This window comes from Stomoxys calcitrans, chromosome 4, assembly GCF_963082655.1.
Source record: "Stomoxys calcitrans chromosome 4, idStoCalc2.1, whole genome shotgun sequence".
NCBI classification, from domain to species: domain Eukaryota; kingdom Metazoa; phylum Arthropoda; class Insecta; order Diptera; family Muscidae; genus Stomoxys; species Stomoxys calcitrans.
Genome location: NC_081555.1, coordinates 98,541,275 through 98,566,527, shown reverse-complemented (window position 1 = coordinate 98,566,527; position 25,253 = coordinate 98,541,275). Strand labels below are relative to the sequence as shown.

General features: G+C 39.3%; 1 protein-coding gene across 1 annotated transcript; it reads right to left on the bottom strand.

Annotated features, from left to right (window-relative positions):
• Positions 1 to 1,700: 1,700 nt before the first annotated feature.
• Positions 1,701 to 23,947, bottom strand: LOC106095987 (post-GPI attachment to proteins factor 2-like). The gene is made up of 5 exons (XM_013263474.2): positions 23,202 to 23,947; positions 7,346 to 7,537; positions 7,001 to 7,274; positions 6,719 to 6,940; positions 1,701 to 3,067 (listed from the first exon to the last, which is right to left on the bottom strand). The coding sequence occupies exons 1-5, from the start codon at positions 23,376 to 23,378 to the stop codon at positions 2,904 to 2,906; spliced, it is 1,029 nt and encodes a 342-aa protein (XP_013118928.2). The 5' UTR covers positions 23,379 to 23,947; the 3' UTR covers positions 1,701 to 2,903.
• Between the last annotated feature and the right edge of the window lie 1,306 nt (positions 23,948 to 25,253).

Below are 25,253 nucleotides of genomic sequence, written 5' to 3'. Positions count from 1 at the left end.
GACCTATTACTAACATACATATATTGTGTGAGAAAGCATCAACCTAATTTCTCGATATATATTTTAGTGATGCCAACCTATGAAAAAGCGGTACCTATTACGAAATCGAATTAGTTGTCTCGAATTTTAGGGATGCCAAATTATAATACTTTTGAAAAACCGACTGTCCATTATGCGATGACAGTAATTGAAGCTACATAAGTCCTTCAATATTTAACTATAAGTTACAACAGATACAAAAAGAATTACTTGTTTTTGGGTTACGGGTTTTCTCCGATATGGGAAATGTAAACTATATTCGTCCTTCAGAATTTAACTGTGAGTTCCAAATTTTAGTTATCACTTTGTAGTGTTTTATCGATAAATTTTCAGGGATGTCATGTAATATCGGACTTGGATTCCTGGATATGACATCATTCAAAGAATGAGAATGCGGAAAACAATTTGAGTTTGCTCATAAATGTGATTGTGCATCGTCGGCATATATATATATATATATATATATATATATATATATATATATATATATATATATATATATATATATATATATATATATATATATATATATATATATATATATATGTATAATTTGCAAATCGGGCTTTATATGGTAAATCATTTGCATTCATGAAATAAATATGCAACTCTTATTTCTTCGAACATACATGTCGACACATGTCTATAAAAAAGTACAATAGATATAGGGATACATAGCGATTAGAGCACACTCTATTCGTATTTGACGTACATAAACGAAAGGGAATACTGAAAGTGACTGCTCATATGACATGTTTGATCGTGTAATAGCAGCTTTAGTAAGAATTTTTGTCCATACAAACTAAGCGAGAAAATCCGCTTAATGGGTAAATAAAACACCTCTATTGTCGAACAAAAGATCATTCTACATATCACTTTTTACAATTCTTGTTTGTTTCTCTTTCGAGACGAGCTCAATAATCGGAGATGCAAATGGAAAAGGAAAGCCAAAGATAGCAACATACACCAACCACTATGGGACGCGTTTCGTCTTTGGTTAGAAGGCTTTTAAACCATATTAGGTGTGATGGCTTCAAGGGCTGTGCGTTGGAATGTGGTATTTGAATCGTATTAATAGCGAAAACACATCTATGATCCAATTACCACATTAAAAACGCTCGACAACCCTGTCTATTAGCTGTACTTTTCCCAATGCATGTTTTTTTGTGTAATGACAGACATTATTTCTGTGACAAATTACACTTCTTTCGTACTACACATGATTTTTGTGCATCTGTTGGAAGTTGTAATGATGGCTTCGAACGCTAAAACAACGACAATAGCTTTCGCGCTTCTCCGTGTGCCCAGGTTCGAATCCCGGCCAAACTCTGCCTAATTTTTCATTTTTCAAGTTTTTTGTCTGCATTTGCATCTCCGATCATTGAGCTCGTCTCGAAAGAGACACAAACTAGAATTGTAAAATTTAATGATCTAGGGTGACGATCATTAAATACAGGCAAAAAACTTGAAAAACAAAAATTTTAAGAAAAAAATTCCTCAAAATTATTAAATGTATTGAAAATGTTAACTAAGAGATTCAATTTAACCATTGACAATTCCCGCTAAAATTATTCGCTTTATCTTTTCCTCCTTCTATATTTCGAAAATTTCCACGAAAAAATTCAATTAAATGTCATAATTCAAATAAAAATGCCTACATGTAGATATTTCCTTACAAGGTTTTGTTTTATTCGAATTCTTTCCCCCTCATAAATAATTGAAACCTTTGTTAACACTGTCTATAAATAGAGCAAAACGTATCAATTTTCTATGAAAACAAAAATCTTTCCCTGATTAATTAATGAAAGTTGTATAACGCATAGGTCCATGCTGTTTAAGACAAGGTGATCCGTTCCACAAGTGCAGCGAATTTTATATAATTTTGGATCGTGCCCTAAGAAATGCATAGCTGTAAGTAAGGTGGTACATAAATTCATTTACTTAGATATAAATTGTACATTAAATATATAAGAATAGTTAATTCTTTTATCGAATATAAAATAAATAAAAATACAATAAATAAATGTTTGCAATGCCATAGAGTTTAGGCTAATCACAATTATAATACAATACATGTTTTCGATTGGCTTGGACAAAAAGGAAGGACGAAGCAAAAACTTAGGGGAGTCTAGGAGATGGGGGGAAGGGGTTAGGAAAATTGTGTTTGGATATTCTACAATTGTCTAAGATAATACTTTAATACTGTAATTAAAATTGCGTTTTACTGTTGTTGTTCTTCTTGTTCTTTGTTATTTATAATTGAAAGGAACTTGTTAGTCATCAATTGAGGAGGACTTTTCTTAAATAGAAAAGAATAAATAAAACTACATACAATAAAAAAAAAATAAACAAATAAATCTATGATAAACATTGTAAAGCAAAAGCCTATAACTGGAAGCGCATTTTCCTAATAATAAAACAAAATTTACAAAACGTATGCTAACAAAAACGAAAATAACAACAGCCGACCTATTTAAATTAAAAACAAATCTATAGTTACTAGTTATGAGTACGAAGTACATAAATCGCAATCTTCATAAAATCTTAAAGTGTAAATTTTCGCCAAAAATGCATAATAAGTAGGTAATAAATATAAATAAACTAAGTGCGTTGGTTTCTTGTTTAGTTAATTTTTCCTTATGTTTTCTTATGTTGTTTGGTTTTGGTATACCATATTGAACATTTGTAATTTCTGAACAGTTGCTGCTACCGCTGCTTTTGTAGTATTCCCGGAAAAAGATGCATGTGCTTGATCTTCCCATGGTTTATTGGAGTTGTTGTTATGAAGACTGGATTTATTATTTTTTTTGTTGCTTTTGGGTTTTTGTCTTTGGTTGTCTGTGCGCATAAATGGAGGGTTTCATTTAATCCATTTTTAGAGCTGATTTACGGAAAAGTTCCTCTAATTTTGCCCTAGGCGCATCCACAATCAGCATGTTGAGTGATGAGAAATCCCAAATTATAGTGAAGTGGAAAAACATATTGGCAATGGCAATCAAGTACTCGAAGAAAGCAAACCAACTGAAGGCTAAAGGTAAATAAAAGAAAAAATTGTGTTGAAATTAAAAGTTTAATATTTAAATAAATTTATTATATACTAGCTAGGCCCGATGTGCTTCGCTACACTATAAAGTGTTTGTGGCACCCATTTGACATGGTCTATGTATTTAAAACTCAAATACCTTTCATGAGAACCGCATATTGTCCCATTCGGTATACATATCCATTTGGGGCATACTTTTGATGTGAAGCGGTATTCCTGAGATTTGACCCCAAATTTGTTTAAAAGTTTAGTATTCAACTCTCAAATACCTTTCATGAGAACCCCATATTGTCCCATTCGGTATACATATCCATTTGGGGCATAATTTTGATGTGAAGCGGTCCTCCTGAGATTTTACCACAAATTTTTTTAAAAGTTTCGTATTCTACTCACAAATACCTTTCGTTTGAATCCCATATTGACTTGTTCGGTGTAAATGTCCATTTGGGGTGGAACGGTCTTGGGATTTCACCCCAAATTTTTATAAAAGTTTCGTATTCTACTCTCAAATACCTTTCGTTTGAGTCCTATATTGTCCCGTTCGGTGTACATGTCCATTTGGGCATACTTTTGGGGGCGACCTAGGCGGAATAGACCCCAAAGTTTTATATAAGTTTCGTATTCTACTCCCAAGTACCTTTCGTTTGTATTCCACATTGTCTTGATTGGCCTATATATCCGTTTGGGAGTAATTTTTGGGGTTGCGGCCCCCTGGGACTTGACCACAAAGTTTTATATATTGTACTTCCAATTATAAAAATACTTTTGATACCCATATTGCCCCAATCGGTAAAAATTTAATTTTTTAACGTTTTTGGGGTTGGGATGGGCCCTCCCTACCCGCGGAAAACTATAAGAATCACTATGAGAAACAAAGGAATAGTAACAAGTAAGAGCGTGCTAAGTTCGGCCGGGCCGAATCTTATATACCCTCCACCAAGGTTCGCATCTGTCCAGTTCTTTGCGCAGTATCTCCTTTTAGGCAAAAAAAAAAAATAAATAAGGACGGAGGAGGAGCTATATCAAGTTATAGTCCGATTCAGGGATCAAGAAGCAAAATCGGGAGATCGGTTTATATGGGAGCTGTATCAAGCCATAGATCGATTCAGACCATATTGCACACGTATGTTGAGGGCCATGGGAGAAGCCGTTGTACAAAATTTGTGCCAAATCGGATGCTCAAGAAGTCAAGATCCCAGATCAGTTTATATGACAGCTATATCAGGTTATGAACCGATTTGCGTCATATTTGTGCCAAATCGGATGAGAATTGCGCTCTCCAGAGGCTCAAGAAGTCAAGATCCCAGATCAGTTTATATGACAGCTATATCAGATTATGAACCGATTTGCGTCATACTTCGCACACATGTTGGAAGTGATACCAAAACACCATGTGCAAAAAATTACAGCCAAATCGGATGAGAATTGCGCCGTATAGAGGCTCAAGAAGTCAAGACCCATGATCGGTTTATATGGCAGCTACATATATCAAAACATGGACCGATTTGGCCCATTTACAATCCCAACTGACCTACACTAATAAGAAGTATTTGTGCAAAATTTCAAAATTTAGTATACCCCCATCCGATGGTAGAGGGTATAAAAACGGACCACTTTTACGTTGACGACACACTCAAACGAAAAAGACCATGATTTGCGGATCTGCACCTGGAATATCCGGTAAGGTGCAGTATACGCGCAGGCGGATATATTAAAGAAGTACAAGGCAGATATTACCTCTTTACAGGAAGTGCGATGTACTGGGAATGGCGTCACAACAACACCAAACGGTGACGAACTATACTATAGCTGCCCTCCTACACGTAAGGTAAATTGTTATATCAAGTTCGTACTCTACTCTTAAATACCTTACATTTGATACCCATATTATCCCAATCGAAAAACATGTCCGTTGGAGTAGGTTTTGGGGTAGGCCATCCGTCCTCCAGGTTATTTGACCCCAAAATGTGAGACTTAAGCTGGCATGTAGAATTTCGCTTAAATCGATGCATCCATCTCCGAGATCTAACGTTTTTGAAACTTGTGGAGGGTTCGCCCCCTCGCGGATATCTAAAAATGAAGTACCCTTTTTTCACTGGGGATCTAACTCTACCATGTGGAACAAACAAAGCGCAACACTTTCATTTTCATATAATAGATACAATAGTCAAAACTATTTTAGTAGGTTAGATTAGGTTGAGAAGAGGGTGCGGATATTAATCCGCCCCATTTGCGGAACTTTGCTGTTATCTGCAGAGAATCTTATTTTTTATACCTTCCACCATAATATTTGTCCGCGAAATATTCGTCTAAGACCATAAAGTATTATATTCTTGGTTGTCATGACATTTTAAGTCGATTTAGCTATGCTAACTTTCAAAGGAGCAAAGCAAGGATAAGAATTGCGCCGTTTAGGAGAAGGCAAATTGGGATATCGTTTTAATATACTTGACACAGTTGTTGGAAGTCATAACAAAACACCTCATGCATAATTTCAGTCAAATCGGATAAGAATTGCGCCCTTTAGAAGCTCAAGAAGTCCAATCGGGAGATCTTTTTATATGGGGGCTATATCAGGTTCTTCACTGATTTGGACCGTACTTGGCCCAGCTGTTCGAAGTCATAACAGAAAACTACATGCCAAATTTCACCCGAATGGGGTAAAAATTGCGGCTTCCAGCAGCTCAATAAATCAAATTGGGAGATCGGTTTATATGGAAGCTATATCTAAATCTGAACCGATATTGCCCATTTGCAATACCCAACGACCTACATCAATATTAAGTAACTCTGCAAAATTTCAAGCAGATATTGCCCATTTGCAATACCCAACGACCTACATCAATATTAAGTAACTCTGCAAAATTTCAAGCAGCTAACGCATTTGACCTCTATCGTGATTTCGACAGATGGACAGACGGACATGGCTAGATCGACTCAGAACGTTCAATATTAAGTATCTCTGCAAAATTTGAAGCGGCTGCTTTACGCATTCGACCTCTATCGTGATTTCGACAGACGGACGGACGGACATGGCTAGATCGACTCAGAACGTCGAGAGGATCAACAATATATTTACTTTATGGGGTCTTAGACGAATATTTCAAGGTGTTACGACGGGATGACTAGATTAGTATACCCCCATCCTATGGTAGTGGGTATAACAATACGACAAGACGGTCGTCGTTCGTTCAGAATTCTTTCTCTCTGTCGGAACGAAAATTCCCTCAGAATGTCAAACAGAATTTGGAACGAACTCGGAAAGATCTTGGCGGATGTCTTCAGATTTTGTCTGACATCAAGTATTTAGTTCGCTGTGATTATTCCTTCGAAAGTAAGCCTGCTTTTGACGGACGGTTGGACAGACAAACGGATATGTCTAAATCGACTTCGAATGTCCAGACGGTAAAGAATATATATACTTTGCAGATTCTCGGATTAATATTTCGATGAACTACAAGCGAAATGACGAAATTAGTATACCCCCATCCTATGGTGAAGGGTATAAAAACCTTCAATCCGCTTGATGCATCAAATCAGACGTTATGCCTAATCAAACCTTATCTAAACCCAGTGATTGGAAACATCATGTCATCAAGAAGTGGATGTATTGTAAATGCATATAGCAAAACTTACCCAATACATGACAATAAAAACGATGTTTAGCAAAGAAGATCAACAGTCCGATTGTGCTCAATATCGACATGGCAAAAAGGATTTTCTTCCATTTTATCGAATCTCTTTGTTTCTGTGATAATTCTGTGTGATCCTCGTGTATGACGCCATTCAGTTTGATGGTGGCCAGCATATGGCATAGTGAACATATCATAAAGGTGATGAAAATCTTTTCATGCATAGCTAAGAAATCAATGAAATTTGTTTTCAAACACATTCCATAACATACCAGAAAATACTTACGATAATTTTCCCGATTCGAAATATACGTAACACCGCCCAATGATGCTATTTCTATGCAATTTAATATCGTTATAATAGTAACCACCGTCTCCATGTTGCCCACCTTTTCGGGTCTCTGCTTTTTCAATTTGGCCAACATGCTGTTGTAGTAGTTCTTGTAAATGAATGCTATGGGCAAGCGTGGACCCAAATGTAAGGCAATGCTAAAACGCCAAAAATAACGTTGGGGACTAACGCCGGTAATAGCACTTATTGAGGGTACAATATTGTAAACCTAAAATATATGAAATTGAAAGTTAAAAATGTATGGAGCAAAAACCCTTTATTTGAAAAAAGAATACTTACGCGACAATGTGTTTCATGTACGTCATCATATTGGAAGACATAGGCTGTGACGAAACATGTAAATAAGGTAACCAAAGGCAACAGAGCTGTTACCACACAAATCCGATGAAAACTGGTGAAATAATGTACAGCAAAGGGAAGATCATTTGAGGTGTCCGTCGAAAATGTACACGGTGTTGTTTCTATAAAGGGCTGAAAGATACATTTAAACATAACGATAATCAGTTGCAAGACGAGAATAAGAGGGTTTATGAGATATAAATAGACTTTTAAAGTTTGTATCACATATATGTATGGTAATGATTAAGAAAGCTGTAAAGAGGTTTCTACTGTTTAACCAAGGGTCACCACCGTCTAATATAATATTTCTGCTATTGCTAGGGAAAGAGACGATCTACCTGGCGCTGCATATAACCAATATATTCACAGCATGCCAAGAACTCTCACTTACCGCCCATTAGAAAGATGGAAGATAGCCGCGATGTCAAGTCGTACACGTTGGCTCTATACATTGACATCGAAAGAGCTTTTATTGATATAAGGATCAATACACTAATCCAATCTTACACCAGCACCAGGTAGAGCTCGGATCGTTAACCAGGAAAAGATAATGAGAAAAATGAAACCCCTCTTTTTCAAAATTCATAGAAAACGGGTAATAAATGCGCCTTTTATGTATTCAGTACCCTTTATCGAGGGAACGGTCTATATGGCAGCATTATCCAAGTTTTGTAACATCTTCAAAAATCTGTTCACAAATAGTCACACAATTTCAAAAAACAAAACATCGATACCTTGACTCAAACTTTCAAAACAAGTAAAAGGCGTTAAGTTCGGCCGGGCCGAACTTTGGATACGCACCAAATGCAAATTTTGTCCATGAACATTCCACTAAGGAACAGAGGCAAACTTCTCACATATCAATGGTGGTGGATACCCACCACTTCGGGTGTATATGTAAACCACCTTTCGTCATAATCTGGTGAAAAATGCATAATTTATGTTCCCATAGCAGCTTTATCGAAATATGGTCCGATTTGGACCAAATTCGACACGGATATTGAATGGTCTAATAAGTACATGGCATTGTTCAATTTTGTAGAACAAAATATTGGTCTTTTTGGTAGCCATATCCAAATATAGAACGATCTGAACCATATACGACACGGATGTCGAAAAGCCTAACATAAGTCACTGTGTCAAATTTCAGCGAATTCGGATTATAAATGTGCCTTTTTCTGGGGCCAAGACTTTAAATCAAGAGATTGGTCTATATGACAATTATATCCAAATCTGAACCGATCTGGGCCAAATTGAAGGGGGCTGTCGAAGGGCCTAGCACAACTCACTGTCCCAAAATTTCGGCGAAATCGGATAATAAATGCGCCTTTTATGGGCCCAAAACCTTATATCGAGAGATCGGTCTTTATGGCAGCTAAATCCAAATCTGGACCGATCTGAGCCAAATTGCAAAAACGTTGTCAAAGAGCTGAACTCAACTCACTGTCCCAAATTTCAGCGAAATCGGATAAACAAATCCGCCTTTTATGGGCCCAAAACCTTATATCGCGACATCGGTCTATCTGGTAGCTAAATCCAAATCTGGACTGATCTGAGCCAAGTTGAAGAAGTATGTTGAAGGTCCTAACACAACTCACTGTCCCAAATTTCGGCGAAATCGGCCTTTTAAAAAGATCGTTAAATCGTAAGATCGGTCTATATGACAGCTATATCCAAATCTGAACCGATCTGTGCTATATTGCAGAAAGATGTCGAGGGGCCTAACTGTCCAAAATTTCGGCGACATCGGACAATAAATGAGCCTTTTATGGGCCCAATACCTTAAATCGAGAGATCGGTCTACATGGCAGCTATATCCGAATCTGGACCGATCTGGGCCAAATTGAAGAAGGATGTCGTTTGGCCTAACACAACTCACTATTCCAAATTTCAGCAAAAGCGGATAATAAGTGTGGCTTTTATAGGCCTAAGACCCCAAATTGGCGGATTGGTCTATATGGGGGCTATATCAAGATATGTCCGATGTAGCCCATCTTCGAACTTAACCTGCTTATGAACAAAAAAAGAATCTGTGCAAATTTTCAGCTCAATATCTCTATTTTTAAAGACTGTAGCGTGATTTCAACAAACAGACGGACGGACATGGCTAGATCGTCTTAGATTTTTACGCTGATCAAGAGTATATATACTTTATAGTGTCGGAAATGGATATTTCGATATGTTGCAAACGGAATGACAAAATGAATATACCACCATCTTTGGGTGGTGGGTATAAAATTTTGTTTTCCAGTCCAAGTCCAATAACTCATAAAACGTTAGAGATATTCCAGACCTTTCAGCATGTTTTTTGTGAGGTTTTATGAACTCTATCTTTAGAAAAAAGAATCAAGCCAATGACTGCTCGGCAAGCAATTCAAAATTTGACATGCTGGAAGTGAACAATTTTCAAGCTCCATGGAACAGACTCTGGACCCACCAGGGTACCCAAATTGTTTACACTTATTAAAAACATCTTAAGGGTTTGCTGTGATGATGACGTGACATTACCCTGGAATAGCGGAGAGAACGCATGAAGTAAGGGCTTGAAGTGACTGACTGGATGGAAATCATGCCGTCGAAAACTCATTTCCGGTCCTCCATGCTCACATTCATTCTACTCACGTGCGGTGGTTTCATCCGCCTTCGTGGAATAGTCCAATCCCGCCTGCGCCTGTCGCTAGTGACCCCTACATGGAATGTATGGGGACAACAGTCGAGCCGAGTAGAGATATACAACGTGTATATACCGTCGATTGGAAGTTGTGTCCCTATTAATAGCCAAGTTTAGAAGCCTAACATTAGTGACCTACTGTCTGGCCATATTCCTTTGGTTCTATGAGACTTTAATGCGCATTACGTTTTAAAGCATTCTCCGCTAGGAAACGACCAGCGGGGCAAAGCTATAGCAGAGCAGATTGAAGGCTCCGCATTTTGCACGGTGAATGAGGATGCCCCCGCTAGTATTACGAGGAGGTGCAGCAGCTCGGCAGACATTTCAATTGCATCCCCTGATCTCCCTGATCTCAGATCACCTCCCCATAATTCTCACCATTGACCGCCCACCCGATTTCATAACCTCTTTTAAATCAGTCCAACAATCGCCGCTGGTAGCCCCCTCAAATGTGCTAGTACCCGAGAGGAATTTCCGAGTCATCATTAACGAAGTAGCCGCCAGGTCGAATACCCAAGTATTGCCCAATTTCCAGGCAGTGGTACTCGCAGACGAGCGTGATGGAATTCGCTGTACGGATCCGACTCAGCGTTGTCAACGAACATAGGCGGAATTTGGGCCATATCTTCTTAACTCAAAATCCGACATTATTGTGGGTAACATTTTTGAAATCGTTGAAATTTTTTACATAAGATAGGTTCTTTCAAAATGTTGTAGGCGCACATGAAAACTTTGATTTTTGCCACCTGTTTTCTTTGTCAGCGCCATAGTGCATCGGTGACAACGGAAGACCGTGTGCTCTGCATCATCCTCTCTTATAGATGCAGAATAATGAGCTGCATTTTCCCATTCTGTGTAGGTACTGTGGAAGTATTCGTGTCCAGATATTACCAGCGTCGCCTTTCTTTCTGACTCTCCATTGTCGTATATCGGGGATGAGCTTAAAGGTCCATCTGCCTCGCGTTTCATTATTCGACCTTGACATGGCCAATGTCCAGCGGTTTGTTGAGCGCTTGCATGGAAACAAAGCCAAGTATCAGGTCCACTCCCAATTTTTTGGCGTTGTATTCCAAAATAGCAAACGGCTTCTTCTTTTCAGTTTGCATGTTCACACCGCAAGTACATAGTGCTATATCGGGTTCGCTGAAGCCGAACAATGTGCTGTTGACAGAACGCGTATGATTGTTTGGAATTACAGATCTGTCGATATGCATATATGACAGCTATATCTAAACTGGGCTGAAATTCACCAGTAATATCGAGATTCATAAGAAAATCCTTCCTGCAAAATTTCGAAAGAATCCATTTAAAACTGAGCACTTTCTTGCAATATTGAGCTGTACTTTGTACACAAATTAACATGGGTATACAGACAGACGGACATAACTAAATCGATTAAGAAAGTGATTCTAAGTCGATCGGTATACTTATCAATGGGTCTATCTCTCTTCCTTTTGGGTGTTACAAAGAAATTCACTAAGTTATAATACCCTGTGCCACAGTAGTGGTGTAGGGTATAAAAAGTATCGAACTCTTTCAAAGTGATTGGTTTCCATTCCTTTGTATTAGTTGGATTTGCCAAATTCCATGCAGCGTTCACTTTCCTGCCTTTCTGATTTGATTCGCGTATTATGATGTACGCCATGTCTTCGGTGATGAGCGAGCGGAATATAGTAAAGGGGTCATATGTGGTTCATACTGGTCCCGGATTCCTCTTTATGTATATGACAACGTTATCAGCGTTATGAGCAAACAATAAAACAAGCCAAAAGACAGTGAATTTATTAACGATTTCTTGAAATTTCAGTACAAGGCGGACTTTTTCACACGTTCCCGTACTAAACACATTTAAATCTGAATATAAACTAAATTGTTGGTCGGAAGGCTTTGAAATTTTTTAAACGATTCTCCTTTGAATATATGTGGGGGTCGGGAATACTTCCCATGAACCATCAAGGAGGAATTTCAGTTTGAAATTGAAAAAGGGACCCCAGGGACCATCTCACCCGGTGGATGATATACCTGAGCGGAAGCCATGTTGCAGTCTCGAAAATCCTCTTCCTGCCGCGAATGCCTCCGCGAGTCTAGACTTTATTAAATGCTTCAACAGCTTGTCTGTTGTGTCCAACATACACAGTGACCTGTACTTTTCCTCTTGGTGATCAAAACTAGTCTTTGTTCATTCCACGCATCTGGGAATAGTCCTTCTGACAGACATCTGTTTTAGATGTTTAGAAGCATCTCTGATCGTTTCTCGGCGATTATCTTCATGACTTCAACTGGAGTTCCGTCGGGGCCGGGCGCCTTTCGGCTTTGAAGACCACATGCAGCGAGATGGGGTTCTTTAAGTGTGAATGGGGAACTGTGTGTGTACACTCAAATGTTTTCGTGGTTTGGTCGTTTGCAGGGAATAGGGTGGTTAAAATATTCCGCATTGTTTTATCATCTATCTCCTTATTTGAGCTTTTCCTTCCAAGCTATTTCATTGCGACTTTGTATCCAAGTCTCCAGGTGTCTCAGTTAAGCCCTTCTCTTAGTTCTTCCCATTTCTATCTTTCGCTTTAGAAAATAGCGCTCCTGAGTGCCTTTTTTGAATCTTTATAGTGGGTACGCCCTGCTTGTGCTGCGCCCCTGGATTTTGTTCCGATGTACTTTCGCCTTTTTCGGATGCAATTACGTCCGTGTTATTCCATTAGTGTATTGCGGCTCTGTTTGCTCTTGGTCCCTTAATCCAAGCTATGTCCCATGACCATCTTCACGGAATTCGACTTTGAGCGAACATCGGCAACGACCGAATTCATAAAAACAGTTTTGAAAATTTTATAGGATGGTACTTCATCGCCATATGAAAATTTAAGTTCATCAATATCATGATAATCCACGACGAAAGTTGTGAAAAATGGTCGCAGAAAAAAGTTCACGTGTTAATTCCATTTTTTTTTTTGTCAAATTAATTTGACAACGTTTGACAAATGACCATATTATTGCAAATTATTCATAGTCGGACCAACATATATTAGGAACTATATCTATATTTCAATCGATTTCGATCCAACTCATTAAATATTGGGATAGTTGTTAAGAAAAGAACTTTGCAAAATGTTTGGAAGTTTGGTGAAAACTGTGCTTACAGGGGCTCCAGAAGTGAAAATCGGACGAAATATATATAGCAGCTACATCTTAATCCTATTTTCGATGAAATTCGCCAGTAATGCCGAGAGTGGTAAGAGAAACCTTTGATGCGAAATTTCGTGACAATCGGTTGACAGATGACGATATTAAAAAGGAATCATTCTAGTAAGAATGCAGACTGAAATATCTCCCCCTTTTTGTGGGTTCTATGAAAGTTATGACAGATGACGATATTAGAAAGGAATTATTCTATTGTAGTAAGAATGCAGACTAAAATATCTCCCCTTTTTTGTGGATTCTATGAAAATTATCTTCAAAATTATTTCATTTTTCTTCAAGCCCACTCCAAAATTTAATCAGTTTTGAAGTAAGGGAATCAACAGGTAACCAATTGGTGTTTTACAAGTATGTATTTTTATGCGTTCTCCAAAAATGTATCAACGATTTGTTATTAAATCACCTGAAAAAAATCCTCATCGTCTTAACCACATTCAAATCTTTTCTTTTCTGTATTCAATCTTATGGATATTTTCCAATATTTGCACATTGAAACAATGAAAGCTTTCAGCTCATTGGTATTCCTAACATTGCAATAAAACCATGACCCACATATCAATGAATGAATGAATACGTACCTTAAGTACCTTAACATTCGCTCTTAAGAGTCCTTATTCAAAGTGAAATCCCCTCTTCCGCTTTGGGGCTTAAGATGCATTGCACCCAACACAGATAACAACAAAAATAAAACGAGGAGACTCCATAAGGGAGATTGCGAAAAATCAATGGGGAAAAATATGTCACAGCATCTCAGCATTACATGTAATCCATTGTTCATTTCCCACTACCATACATACGTACATAGGTTTGCACATATGGCATGGAGACAATAAAACATGCGGTAACAATATATGAAAGACCAAACGGAAACGGAAAAAACCCGCCAATATACAACGGAAATACGAAAAATGTGTGACAAAGCATAAACGCCACGTAAGTAAAGTCTATGACTATCACATGATGTTGATGATGTCGATGATGTCGATGTCGATGGATGAGTATGGGTCGTGATGTTCCAAAAGGATACTCCAAGAACAAAAGAAAACATTGGAAATGCGAAATATAAACTAAAGCAAAAGTCATGCAACCTCTCCTATTCGCCCAAAGGGGTTATATACAATAGTAAGTAGGCAGACAAACACACAAATACGTACATTTCAATGAATGAAAGTAAAATGGCATGTGTGCGTGAGTGTGAGTGTGTGGGGGGTTTGTCAGAATGACTTCGAAGGTAGACCATGATGAACAAAAAACAAAACGCCACTAGCGAGAATTATGAAGAGACTTTAACGAGGATGGATTCAAATGGATAGGGAATAAGCAACTTAGAACAAGGCCGAACTTTTTTTATCTTCGAATGCCTATCATTTTCCGGACTTCTCTGGCAATACGCTTTTTGTGGGCTTTTAGTAATAAAAGGCGCTTCACTGTCAGGTATATTGAGAGGCTTGGTGCGAATGATCCTAAAACTCTCACCGATAAGAAGAGAGACACCCTTAATTGGGCTAGGATATTTGCTGCACAGACTACCCCAAAAGCTACACGCCTAGATTCGGAAACGGCACAGCAGTCAGTTAAATGGCTGCAGTCATCTGGAAAGCATCCCATCCACCAAAGAATAAAGGCGTACAATAGTAATAAGGTTCCTAGAACCTATGCAAATGTCGCTAAGGACAACTTGGTGATGGTAGTTGTCGACAAGGGGAAAGAACAGCGCAGCATACCTAGGAACAATTAGACTGAGATAGCCAATAGACTGTCATCTATACCACACGATGAAAAGTATATAATAGCTCTTCACCACGGTCTGAAGTGCAAGAAGAAGAATGCTACCCAGGTATCACGTTATTTTGGGATTTCCTTAACCATTGATCTCCTGGGTACGACAGTGCTGTTTAAATGACAGATAATGGATAGGGCTGGTTGATCAGTCGGAGTAGAAGGGTAGACGATAGGATGCATGGTAGGTAGGCGGTGATGGATAGGTAGGTGCCACATGATTTCTGATGGTTTCTGAATAACGAGTTGCTACGGGACGGTGTTTGACCAGTCCGGAACTGTTTGCAGTTCAACTGGAAGTAGTTGGACTACGTGGTCGGAACAGAGTCCTTGATCTGGTACCACGAGAGTCAGGAACTCCTTCGGTTCCAGCCTGGCTATGGTGGGGCCCCAATTGGGAGCAACGTGGTGACAGTAGTTTGCACCTAAAATCGCAGGAAGGGCATTTCGATGCACGATGTTGAGTTGCATGTAATCAACCGGATGCCGTGACCCATAGATCGGAAGGAACCATAAAAGGAAGAGGAGCAGCATGTATACCGTGTTGTGTGAATGTTTCGGTTTCTGAATGATGAGTTGCTACGGGATGGTGCTTGCATCATCGCACTAGATGACCAGTTCGGAACTGTTTGGAGTTCAACAGGAAGTAGTTAGACTACGTGGTCGGAGCAGAGTCCTTAATCTGGTACCACGAGAGTCAGGAGCTCCTGAAACTTCAACAACGTGGAATCAAATTGTTACTCATGCTGGCTTCAGTCATTTAAGGGGGCGTTGGTAGACGCATTATATTCAATGCAAATTTGACCATGAACATTCTTTTAAGGAACTGGGGCAAACTTCCCACAAATCAATGAGTGCTGTCCGATTCAATTTTGAGCTCAATGATAAGGGACCTCCTTTTTCTAACCGAGTCCGAACGACGGGCCGCAGAGCGACACCTCTTTGGGGAGATGTTTTTACATGGCAAAGAACCTCACAAATGTCGTCAGCATTAGGAGGGGAAAATTTGTCTGATGGCATTCAGGCTCATAGGTGGACATGCTAACCTCTGCGCTACGGTGGCCTCCGCATTATATTCACCCGGGGCTAAGAGCCCTGCAGGATTGAGCCAAAACGGCAGGTGCATGCTTTAAACTTTTCTCAAATCCCGTATTTCTTTTTGTTTTGTAAAGAGGACATGTTTTAAACGCGTTGTACTTAAAGTAGGCAATTATGGTTTACGGTTTTCTTACTCCATACTGCCCCTAAATTCAGCTCGTCTCACGAGAAGTTCATGTAAGAACTGCCGGGCGCGTGCACAAGATACCCGTAATCGAATGCTCCGTAGAACGGTAGTCGCGGATAATCAGCGGTATAGAGAGAAGAGTCTCAGTGGGAGGCCGGGCGGCACCGGCTTTTGCACAAATACTGAGTGCCTATGATGCTCAATATGCCAAGGCGAGTGATTGACGCCTTTAAATAATCAACGACCATAACGTTCCCGCGGCGATCGATTCTATACAAAGGACCGAGCTTGGAGCCAGACATGGATCGCTACTTCAATAAACAAATGTGGCTACAACCCAAAAAAAAACACAATTTACTAAAAAAGCGATTTTGAGTATCTCAGTTAAAAAATATCAGCAGTATTTGTTTTGTTTTTTAACGACTCTTTCATATTTCAAAAAATTTATGCTTTGACATAGGAACTAAATGGAACTACGAATTGCAACTAGTTCCTCTATCAGAACCGATCGTAAAGGATCGATCCCTTCGATTAAAAATTTTGCCCAAGACTAATTCCAATCTTTCGACCACCAACAGGAAGATTGGATGATGCTAATGGCGATCGGAGACATTCAGTATTCGTACTGATCTCCGGCTGTCTCGCAGACCTACGGATTCAACAGCTAGTGAAACATCTAAGGAGAAATCGAACTCCTGTCGGACTCAGTATGGGCGCTTTGGCGGCACTAAAGGTCCTTCTGATGGCTGGAGGGTTTGGCGGATTGTTATTCACAGGTGTGTTGAGGAATGGTTCGTGGACTAAGAATTCCTGGATTTAAACTACTCAAGGGTACGGGGAATGGGAGACACAGAGCCTGCAAGAAGAGAACTCTAAATGTTTTTAATCTTCCGTCGCTAAGCACTGAAGATTTAGAAGTAGCCAGTCTTGAAATAAACAAGTCTCATTACTGGCTGGTTTCCCTATATATGGCACACGATTCAGAGATGCTGCCTTCAAACCTCAAGGTGCCGGTTCAAGTTGCTTCTGTAGGGAAGAAGAGCCTCATTGTAGGAAGTGATGCTAATGCACATCACCAGATATGGGGAAGTTCGGATGTCAACGAAAGGGGTGAGCTGCTTATCGAATATATTTTAAGTTGCAATCTGGCAATTTGTAATAAAGGGGATATACCGACCTTAATTACCAGGAACAGGCAGGAGGTACTAAATATTACCTTCGTATCGGAAGATATAAGCGCAAGAATATGCGACTGGGAAGTGTTGGATGACCGTAGCTTTTCCGACCATAGTTATATTAGATTCAGTGATCGATTTCGGCACACATTCTGCACGACTATCCCTTCTAGACCAGAAAAGGAAGGGGAAACTGCGGAGGCTATTGACTTATTGGTCAAACGGATCACGAAGACCCTGATCGCTTGTGTCAGCATGTCCTAGTGCCTAGCCAAGGGGCAAACAGCGACCGCCATGATGGACTCCAAAACTAGTTGGTCCAAAGAGGGACTGCAGAAAACTTTTCAACAGAGCGAAAGCCACCACAGCACCTCACTCTTGGGACATCTATAAGGCTGAGCAAAGAAAATACAAGGGCAAGCTAAAAAAGGCCCCGAACAAATCCTGGTACGAAATTTGCAGCTCCGTGGAGGTTACATCTGAGGCCTCTATATTCAGAAGTCAGAGAACGTATGCACAATGCCTAGTGAAAAAACACTAGAGCTACTCGTGTGTCTGAGCCGAAAATCCTTTGGGCGAAAAGAAGTTTCGACTCCTTTAAGTCGCCAGGCCTGATGATGTATCACCGGCTGAATTACAAGCTGTATCTGATAGACTGGTTCCTTGGCTTAGGGAGATATACTCTGATTGTTTCAGCATATCATATGTATATACTTGAGGGATGAAGGGACATAAAAGATTTTCGCGCTATTAGTCCGTCCTCCTTTATGCTGAAGACTCTTGAGAGGTTGATAGAAACTTATCTTTGGGCAATGCATGCATAAAGTAAAGGCAAATTCACTGAAACAGCCTTCTACATAGAGGGTTCTCTCGCTGTCGAGGAATATACAATAGCAGCATTTCTTGACATTGAATGTGCTTACAATAATGTAAAATCGACGTCAATCATGAAGGAGTTGGAGTTTCTAGGCATCAACTCTACCGTAAGAAAGTTTATTAATAACTCACTTACTAAAATATGCATTAGGGCAGGATTGTGATCTGTGGTTCTAAAAGGATGGGTTAGCAGAGGAGCACCTCAAGGAGGTGTATTGTTTCCTTTACTTTGGAACATAGCCATTAACAATATATTATTGTTACATTGATTTCTATGCGAATGGTTCCAAACTAGACGACCAGTTGGTCTTTATGGTGTACTCTGAAAAACTAGACTGGTCATATTGAGAAGGTTACCCGACCACAGCAGTGTGTATCAAGCGGAATTCTTGCAATCAAAGAAGTGGTGGAATGGCTCAGATATAATGTCATAACGACTACTGGCATAAATATCTTCTCAGACAGCCAGGCAGCCATTGAATCCCTGGAGAACATATTTCGGAATTCAAAAACTGTCCTCAACTGTTGCAGATCTCTCAAAGAGATCTCTCAAAATTCACCTGTTGTGGGTGCCGGGGCACAGAAATATCCCAGGGAATAGGAGAGAAGACAAGCTTACAAGAATGGGAACTACCTTACACATTCAAGGGGAACTAGAATCTGTGAGTATGCCTCTAGCGACATGTAAGCTAAGTCTTCAGGATCGGGCCCAAAGGGCAACGAATGACAGATTATCACAAAGTTATGAACACTCCAAAATTAGGTGCCCCATTCTAGACCTGAAAAGGTCTACCGCTATCGCTGGCTAGAACAGAAGTGTCAGACATTGTTTCTGATCGGAAAACATGGTGACAGATTGAAGGTATCGAAGAAGATAAATAATAAGAGCTCTGTTTAGTGGGAGGGCTTGTTCGATTGGCCTCATGCCTCTCACTAATGGGGAGAAATATTCGCTTAATTGGGTTAGACGTACCCACATCAGTTCAAATCCAACCGCGACATGGGGCTTTGGTCACAAATCTCCACCACCTTCCAGCCACTTCCTTGAGCGTCTCAATATGCCTTTCGAATGTTGAAGTCGCCACTAGTTCGTCAAAGTAGACCAAACCCATAAGTCATAAGCAATGCCGGTATTACTCGATGTATTCATCAGCCAATAAATGGTTTATGAAGCTTGCAAAAGCCGAATGGCATAACTTAAAAATAGTAAAGCTGCCTTCCAGGAACTGTAAAAACAATGTTACACTAGTAGCCCCAGATAAGCTTAGATATTAGTGGCAGTCTGCAATTAGACTCACTTAGACACTTTCGTCCATTGTGATACCATAGGAGAAAGAAGATACCTTCAGGGCCAAATATTTCAACTTAAGTGGAACCTCTTCTGACTGCCAGTGCAGGACACATACACAGCAGATGTTCTATAGTTTCTTCTTCCTCGACGTCCTCACAGCTTCTGCAGATGTCGTTACTTGCAACCATCAGTCTACAAGCATATTTTCGATCAGACTGTGACAGCCACAAAATTTTGGATCGTTCAAAACCCACACTTTGTGACCATCTGCTATGCGTTTTCTTTCCGACCTTATCTCGAATTATAAGCATATATGTCGCTAGAGGCATACCCATGGATTCCAGTTCTTCTGGACTGGAAATGTAGTTTATACTCTTTAAAGGTTATCTGCTCTACAATTCCTTGGAGTATCTCTGTGGCCCGACTATAGAACAGGTGAATTTTGGGCTGTTCAGCCATCGTGTCGAGATACCGGTGACATTCGAGGACATTTTTTCAACTCAGAAATACGATCCCCGCAGATTTAACGACTGCCTGGCAATCTAGCCTATGTCTATCTTAGCTATTCCACCACATCTATAATTGTAAGAATCTCCGCTTGATACACACTACAGTGGCTCGGTAACCTTATCGATATGACCAGTCCTGGTTTTTCCGAGTACACTCCAAAGCCCAACTGGTCGTCCAGTCTGGAACCATCTTTATGAAAAGAAGACTGCATACCTTCTATTACCAGATATATTGTAGTTCCAATCGGTTCTATAAGGAATATTGGTACAGTACTTTTTATTTATTAGCGGCTCAGGCAATGTTTAATCCATACTGCCTGGAGCATCGGGCATTCTTCTTATCCGTAGCCGCACTACTTCGGCAGAAGTGTCCAAAGGCATTAGGTGTAGCATTAAATTCAGTGTATCAGAAGTCATCCTTTGTATCCGGGGTTGTGATTGTGATTAAACCGTAGGTGGACTTTTGGATTGCCGTCCACCAGACAACAACGAATCCATACTTGGAAACTAAGGGATTACAATCCGGAACCGGATAGAGTCATTGATGATAGTTCTTACTCAAGACTTGTCGAAAGAACTACAAACCATATCTCAAAAGTCCAATAGGCATGCTGCCTCTTCACCCGATCAAGTATCAAAAAACTGCAAGACAAGATCCGATTTTACGAGTGCTGTGTAAATAAAACAGTTGGTTGGAAGAAGTTTTAGGCATAAGCGCCTGACTCTCATAAGCGCCTGGCTCTCAAGTTTGTTGATGGGCTTGAAGAGACTGATCCAGAGTGTCTCACCAATAAGGAGAGCGAATTCCCTAATTATGCTCAGCAAAGGTGCAAAAATCAGAAGTTACCTGGTGAACATGCCATCCCCAAGAAAGCAATGACATACAATGGTATTGTAGGTCTATGAACCCTTGCCAAAGTCGCTAAAGGCAGCTGGTGATGGTGGTTACTAGAGGAGGAGCAAAGTAAGGTTGCATATAGTGTGATAATAGATGGACTGCTATTGGTATATTTCGACGTCCCTTCGTAATTGCCAGGAACTTCCCCAGATTACGATGATGCTGGCTTTCTGGAATGACAATGGCAGTAAATGGAAAGGGAGAAGAAAGTTGCATACCTATGTGGAGTGTAATTGTAGATGGGTTGTCAACATTAATTTCCAATTCTCCGACATCAGCGATGGAAGATGGTACTAACATGTATCGTTCAAAAAAATTGGTGAGATTTGGCTAGTATCAGCACTACATTTAGTCAAGAAAGAGGATATTCCCATTCCGACCAACGGTGCAAACATAAACTCAAAAAATTCTCCAAACACCAAATCCACATTTTGGAGATGAAAGGAACTACAATCCCAAGGATTGGAACCCAAACCACTGCGCTCCAAAAAAGATTTTTGGGACTGGGCCAGGAGTAATACTGGATTTACTTACAAAGGAAATCTTTTTTTCTATTTCAATGGACTTCAAGTCCATGTGATCCTAATAATTTGGATTCAATTTCTCAACCATAGATTGTTAGTTTAGATGAGGCAAACAAACGGCTACAACAACAACAACTTTGCACTGATATTCTATCCCGAATATCTGACTTACACTGGATGGGACAGCAATTGTGTAAAAAAAAGTTGTTCGTTTAAACGCCTGGTTTTGGAATTGAAGTATGCTCGCACCGCGCCATAGTCATTCACAAACTGAGGTCTTCTATTTCCCTCTTTCTCTCTCTCTTCCTGCTACTTCGCATAACAGAGCTGCATCTTTCGTAAACGGACGGATTCCAAATCCTAGAGCTTCTCTTTGTATCAAATACTGCAACGTCACCCTAACTGCCACAACTTGCCGATACCGCCATTGAATATACAATAATTTAAGTGCTCTTGCATTAAATTCCGCTCTGTATTCATTTCTTGATCCAGTTTCCTGATTCTACGACCCTAGCTTTGAAACGATGAATCCTATTAGGCCCGTCTTAGGGCTCTGCTACCCACTCCGGGAAATGTTATATGGTGTCGTGGTCTGGTGGACAGTAATTCATAACCTTCTCTTAATGACTGCTGACATCGTGGCAAGACAATTTGCTAAGGCAAATGCTGTGAAAATGGGGAAGCTTTCACTTTGATCTATTAGCCACTACGGATCTATACAGCAATAGTTGCCGTTTAATTTAGTACTATATAGTGTAAATTACGATTGATCGTTTCTCATTATCGATTATCGTATGATATCGGTAACTTACCAGTACAACTTTGCACTGACATTATACCCAGAACCTCTGACTTCCACAGGATAGGACTAAAATTCAAAACTGCAATTGGCTAGACGATGACGTAGAGTAGAAAGAAACTATGAACTACAAGCTATGTGCATGTCTGCTCTAGAAAAGAATAAAACATCCACTTTGAGTTCTCATTTCTATCTAGGCTTGTCCAGAAGAAAGTTTGCAGTGCTTTATTTTACTTTTATCCTGTGCAACCAGACTGTACTGCATAGTTATCGATATCAGATAAAAATAACCGATTAATATTTATTTGATGTAATATTAAAATTAAAAACAGCAAATAATATAAAAGCATTTTCAATATTTTAGGGCTAAATACCAAGACACCACATACGATCTATTACAGGTAATATTTAGATCGATGAGCACCAAAATTTGTTAATCGATAAATAGCACAAAAATATCGTTTTAGCCAATTCGATATTTTGAGTAAAGAGAACCACACACTCAAGCATCAATCAATTATGAGTGCTCTCCAATGATGATTGTTTATGCAAAGGGTGCGTCATGCCGCCCATTAGATGTTACCTTGGGCAATTCTATATTTAGTTTACCCTCATTAAATACAACCCCCTCGTTATATGCACACAAGGAACATTTTTGCTCGTTGCGGAGAGTATTCTGTTGGTTTGGGGGATTGCTGTGGTGGTTGTTATTGGGTGGTGATGTTGATATTGGTGGTGGTGGTTGTGGCCTTTGTTACTTTGCGGACACAAAAGTGTAATGGCAAACTTTCTAACTAAGTTATATAATTTCAACAAAACAAAACAAATTATGAAAAATCACAACTTTGGCAAAAACTTACTTCGTTCACAGCAATCAGTTTTGTATCCACTATAGCCTCCTTTTCCGTGTCTTGTTGGGAGACTGATTTCGTTTTTGATGCATCTTTCAGGTTGGTACTGCTGGCACGGTTTCCGGTATCCGACTTTGCAGAAGGAGAGGAGGTGAGGCGTTTACCACTAACTCGCGAATCACTCATTATTTGTATATATGTTTTGTTTTTTTTTTTTTTTTTCTTTTTAAGGTAGTAATATAAACAATTTTTGTTTTTGTACAATTATAGTTTTCACTTAATATGGATATAAGTTTTTTTTTAATTTTATTTTTGTGATCTTCACTCACAATTTTCTTCCCAAACCTCACACACCCACAATGTTTAGGACATTTTTCCGTTTTTTTTTTTGCTTCTTCTGTACCTTTGCTTTGCTTGTTTTCTTTGCTTCTTCTAATGTCTATGGATTATATAAAAAATGTATTTTTAGCTATAAAACAAGAAATGTTGTTTTCTAATTCCGCAACAGTCTGGATTGTTTACAAAAAAACTCGTGTATGTTTATTTGTTCACCGATACTTTTCTTGTTTCGTTTTCTTCAATTGAAGCACATCGAAAGTTGTAAAATGTTCCTCTTTTTGCTATACAAAAATATTTTAATACACAAATGTGCTCTTTGCTGCTTGGTAGTGAGTTTTGCAAAGGAAAAAGGACCCAAGATGTCAGTTGGTCCGAATAACGGTAAAGAGGATATAGACAAAAATATTAATGATGGTTGGTTTGAAGGTGCTGCCAGACTGTTTATACCTTTTTTGCGAGTGTCAGCAAAATGGGATGTTTAAGGGATGCCATAATCGAAAATCGATTAACAGGTTAAGTCAACGTCGTTTCATGGAATCATAAGGAAAGGAGAATGATAATTTAAATTTTAATACGTTTACTTTCAAATATTTAACTAATTAACATTTTGCAGATAAAAATCAATTAAAACCGAATGTTAAAAACGATTTAATAAAACTTGGTCTTGCAATTTAGAAATTTTTTCGCTGTAAATGCTACTTAGATGGGGACCATGCTCAATTTTGCCAAACGAACGGACTCCACTTTAGAAAGACGGCTCTTCACCGATCTGAACCGGGAAAAAGTATTTCTGAAGGGTCTTCTTAAATACATCGAATAATGCCAGGTCATGGCGAAGTTAGGGGAAACGAAAAGGCGGACTAGGGCCGAGTTAAGAGCGTGGACTATGAATGAACAACGAAAATCCTATTAGGAGATCAGCCTCGTGTCATGATGGGGCTGATTTTAAGAGAAAGTAAGGAGAGCGGTATAGCTTTCGGTACCATTCCAAGACATATCCGATAATAACACACTAGTGCAGAATATGTGCAAATGCTTGGATTTCCCAGGTAGGTAAGGCTAGATTAGGTTGAAAAGAGGGTGCGGATATTAATCCACACCATGCCGGTATGGACATACACCGAAGATAGTAAGTACTAAAAAGTGACCTCGAAAAAAAATCTATGTCTAAAATTCCACTCTTTCCTCTTCCTTTCTTCATGTATAGCATGTGTAATCATTAATTGACATATATATTACCAAAAAAGATTATAAAATGAGAAGTAAAGTATGAAAAATTAAATAAAAGAAATAATCGATATACTTTGTTTTGGCAAAAGCTGTAATTAACACGTACACGCGATGAGTACGATCATGATGTACCGTTTGAAAGAGTCATTAGACATGACTGATGGTGTTATTGTTGTAGCCACATTTTCATGTGGAGGGGGCGATCCTCGTGAAGATCCTGTAAGTAAGTAAGCTCGTTCCGGTCAAAATGACCGATCGCTTCAAGAACAGGGTGGTCATTGGATATTTAAAGGCGCCAGTAACTCGCCTTGTCAAAGGCACTCAGTATTAATGCAAGAGTCGGTACCGCCCCGTCTCTCACTGAGAGTCTCCGCTCGATACCGCTGATTGTCTGCGACTGTCGTTGCGGCGACACTTGAAACCATTGCCGGCATAATTTATGTATGTTTTATTGGTTTCAATATTTCGCTTTTCTTTATTTATTTGTAATAA

Bases quoted from the DNA above. Each gene is read 5' to 3' on its own strand.
- LOC106095987 (XM_013263474.2), bottom strand. From the start codon at position 23,378: ATGAGTGATTCGCGAGTTAGTGGTAAACGCCTCACCTCCTCTCCTTCT. The intron at 7,275-7,345 runs GTAAGTATTCTT...CATATATTTTAG, and splicing joins TACATGAAACACATTGTCGC to GTTTACAATATTGTACCCTC. The intron at 3,068-6,718 runs GTAAGTTTTGCT...ATTTACCTTTAG, and splicing joins TTTTTATTGTCATGTATTGG to CCTTCAGTTGGTTTGCTTTC.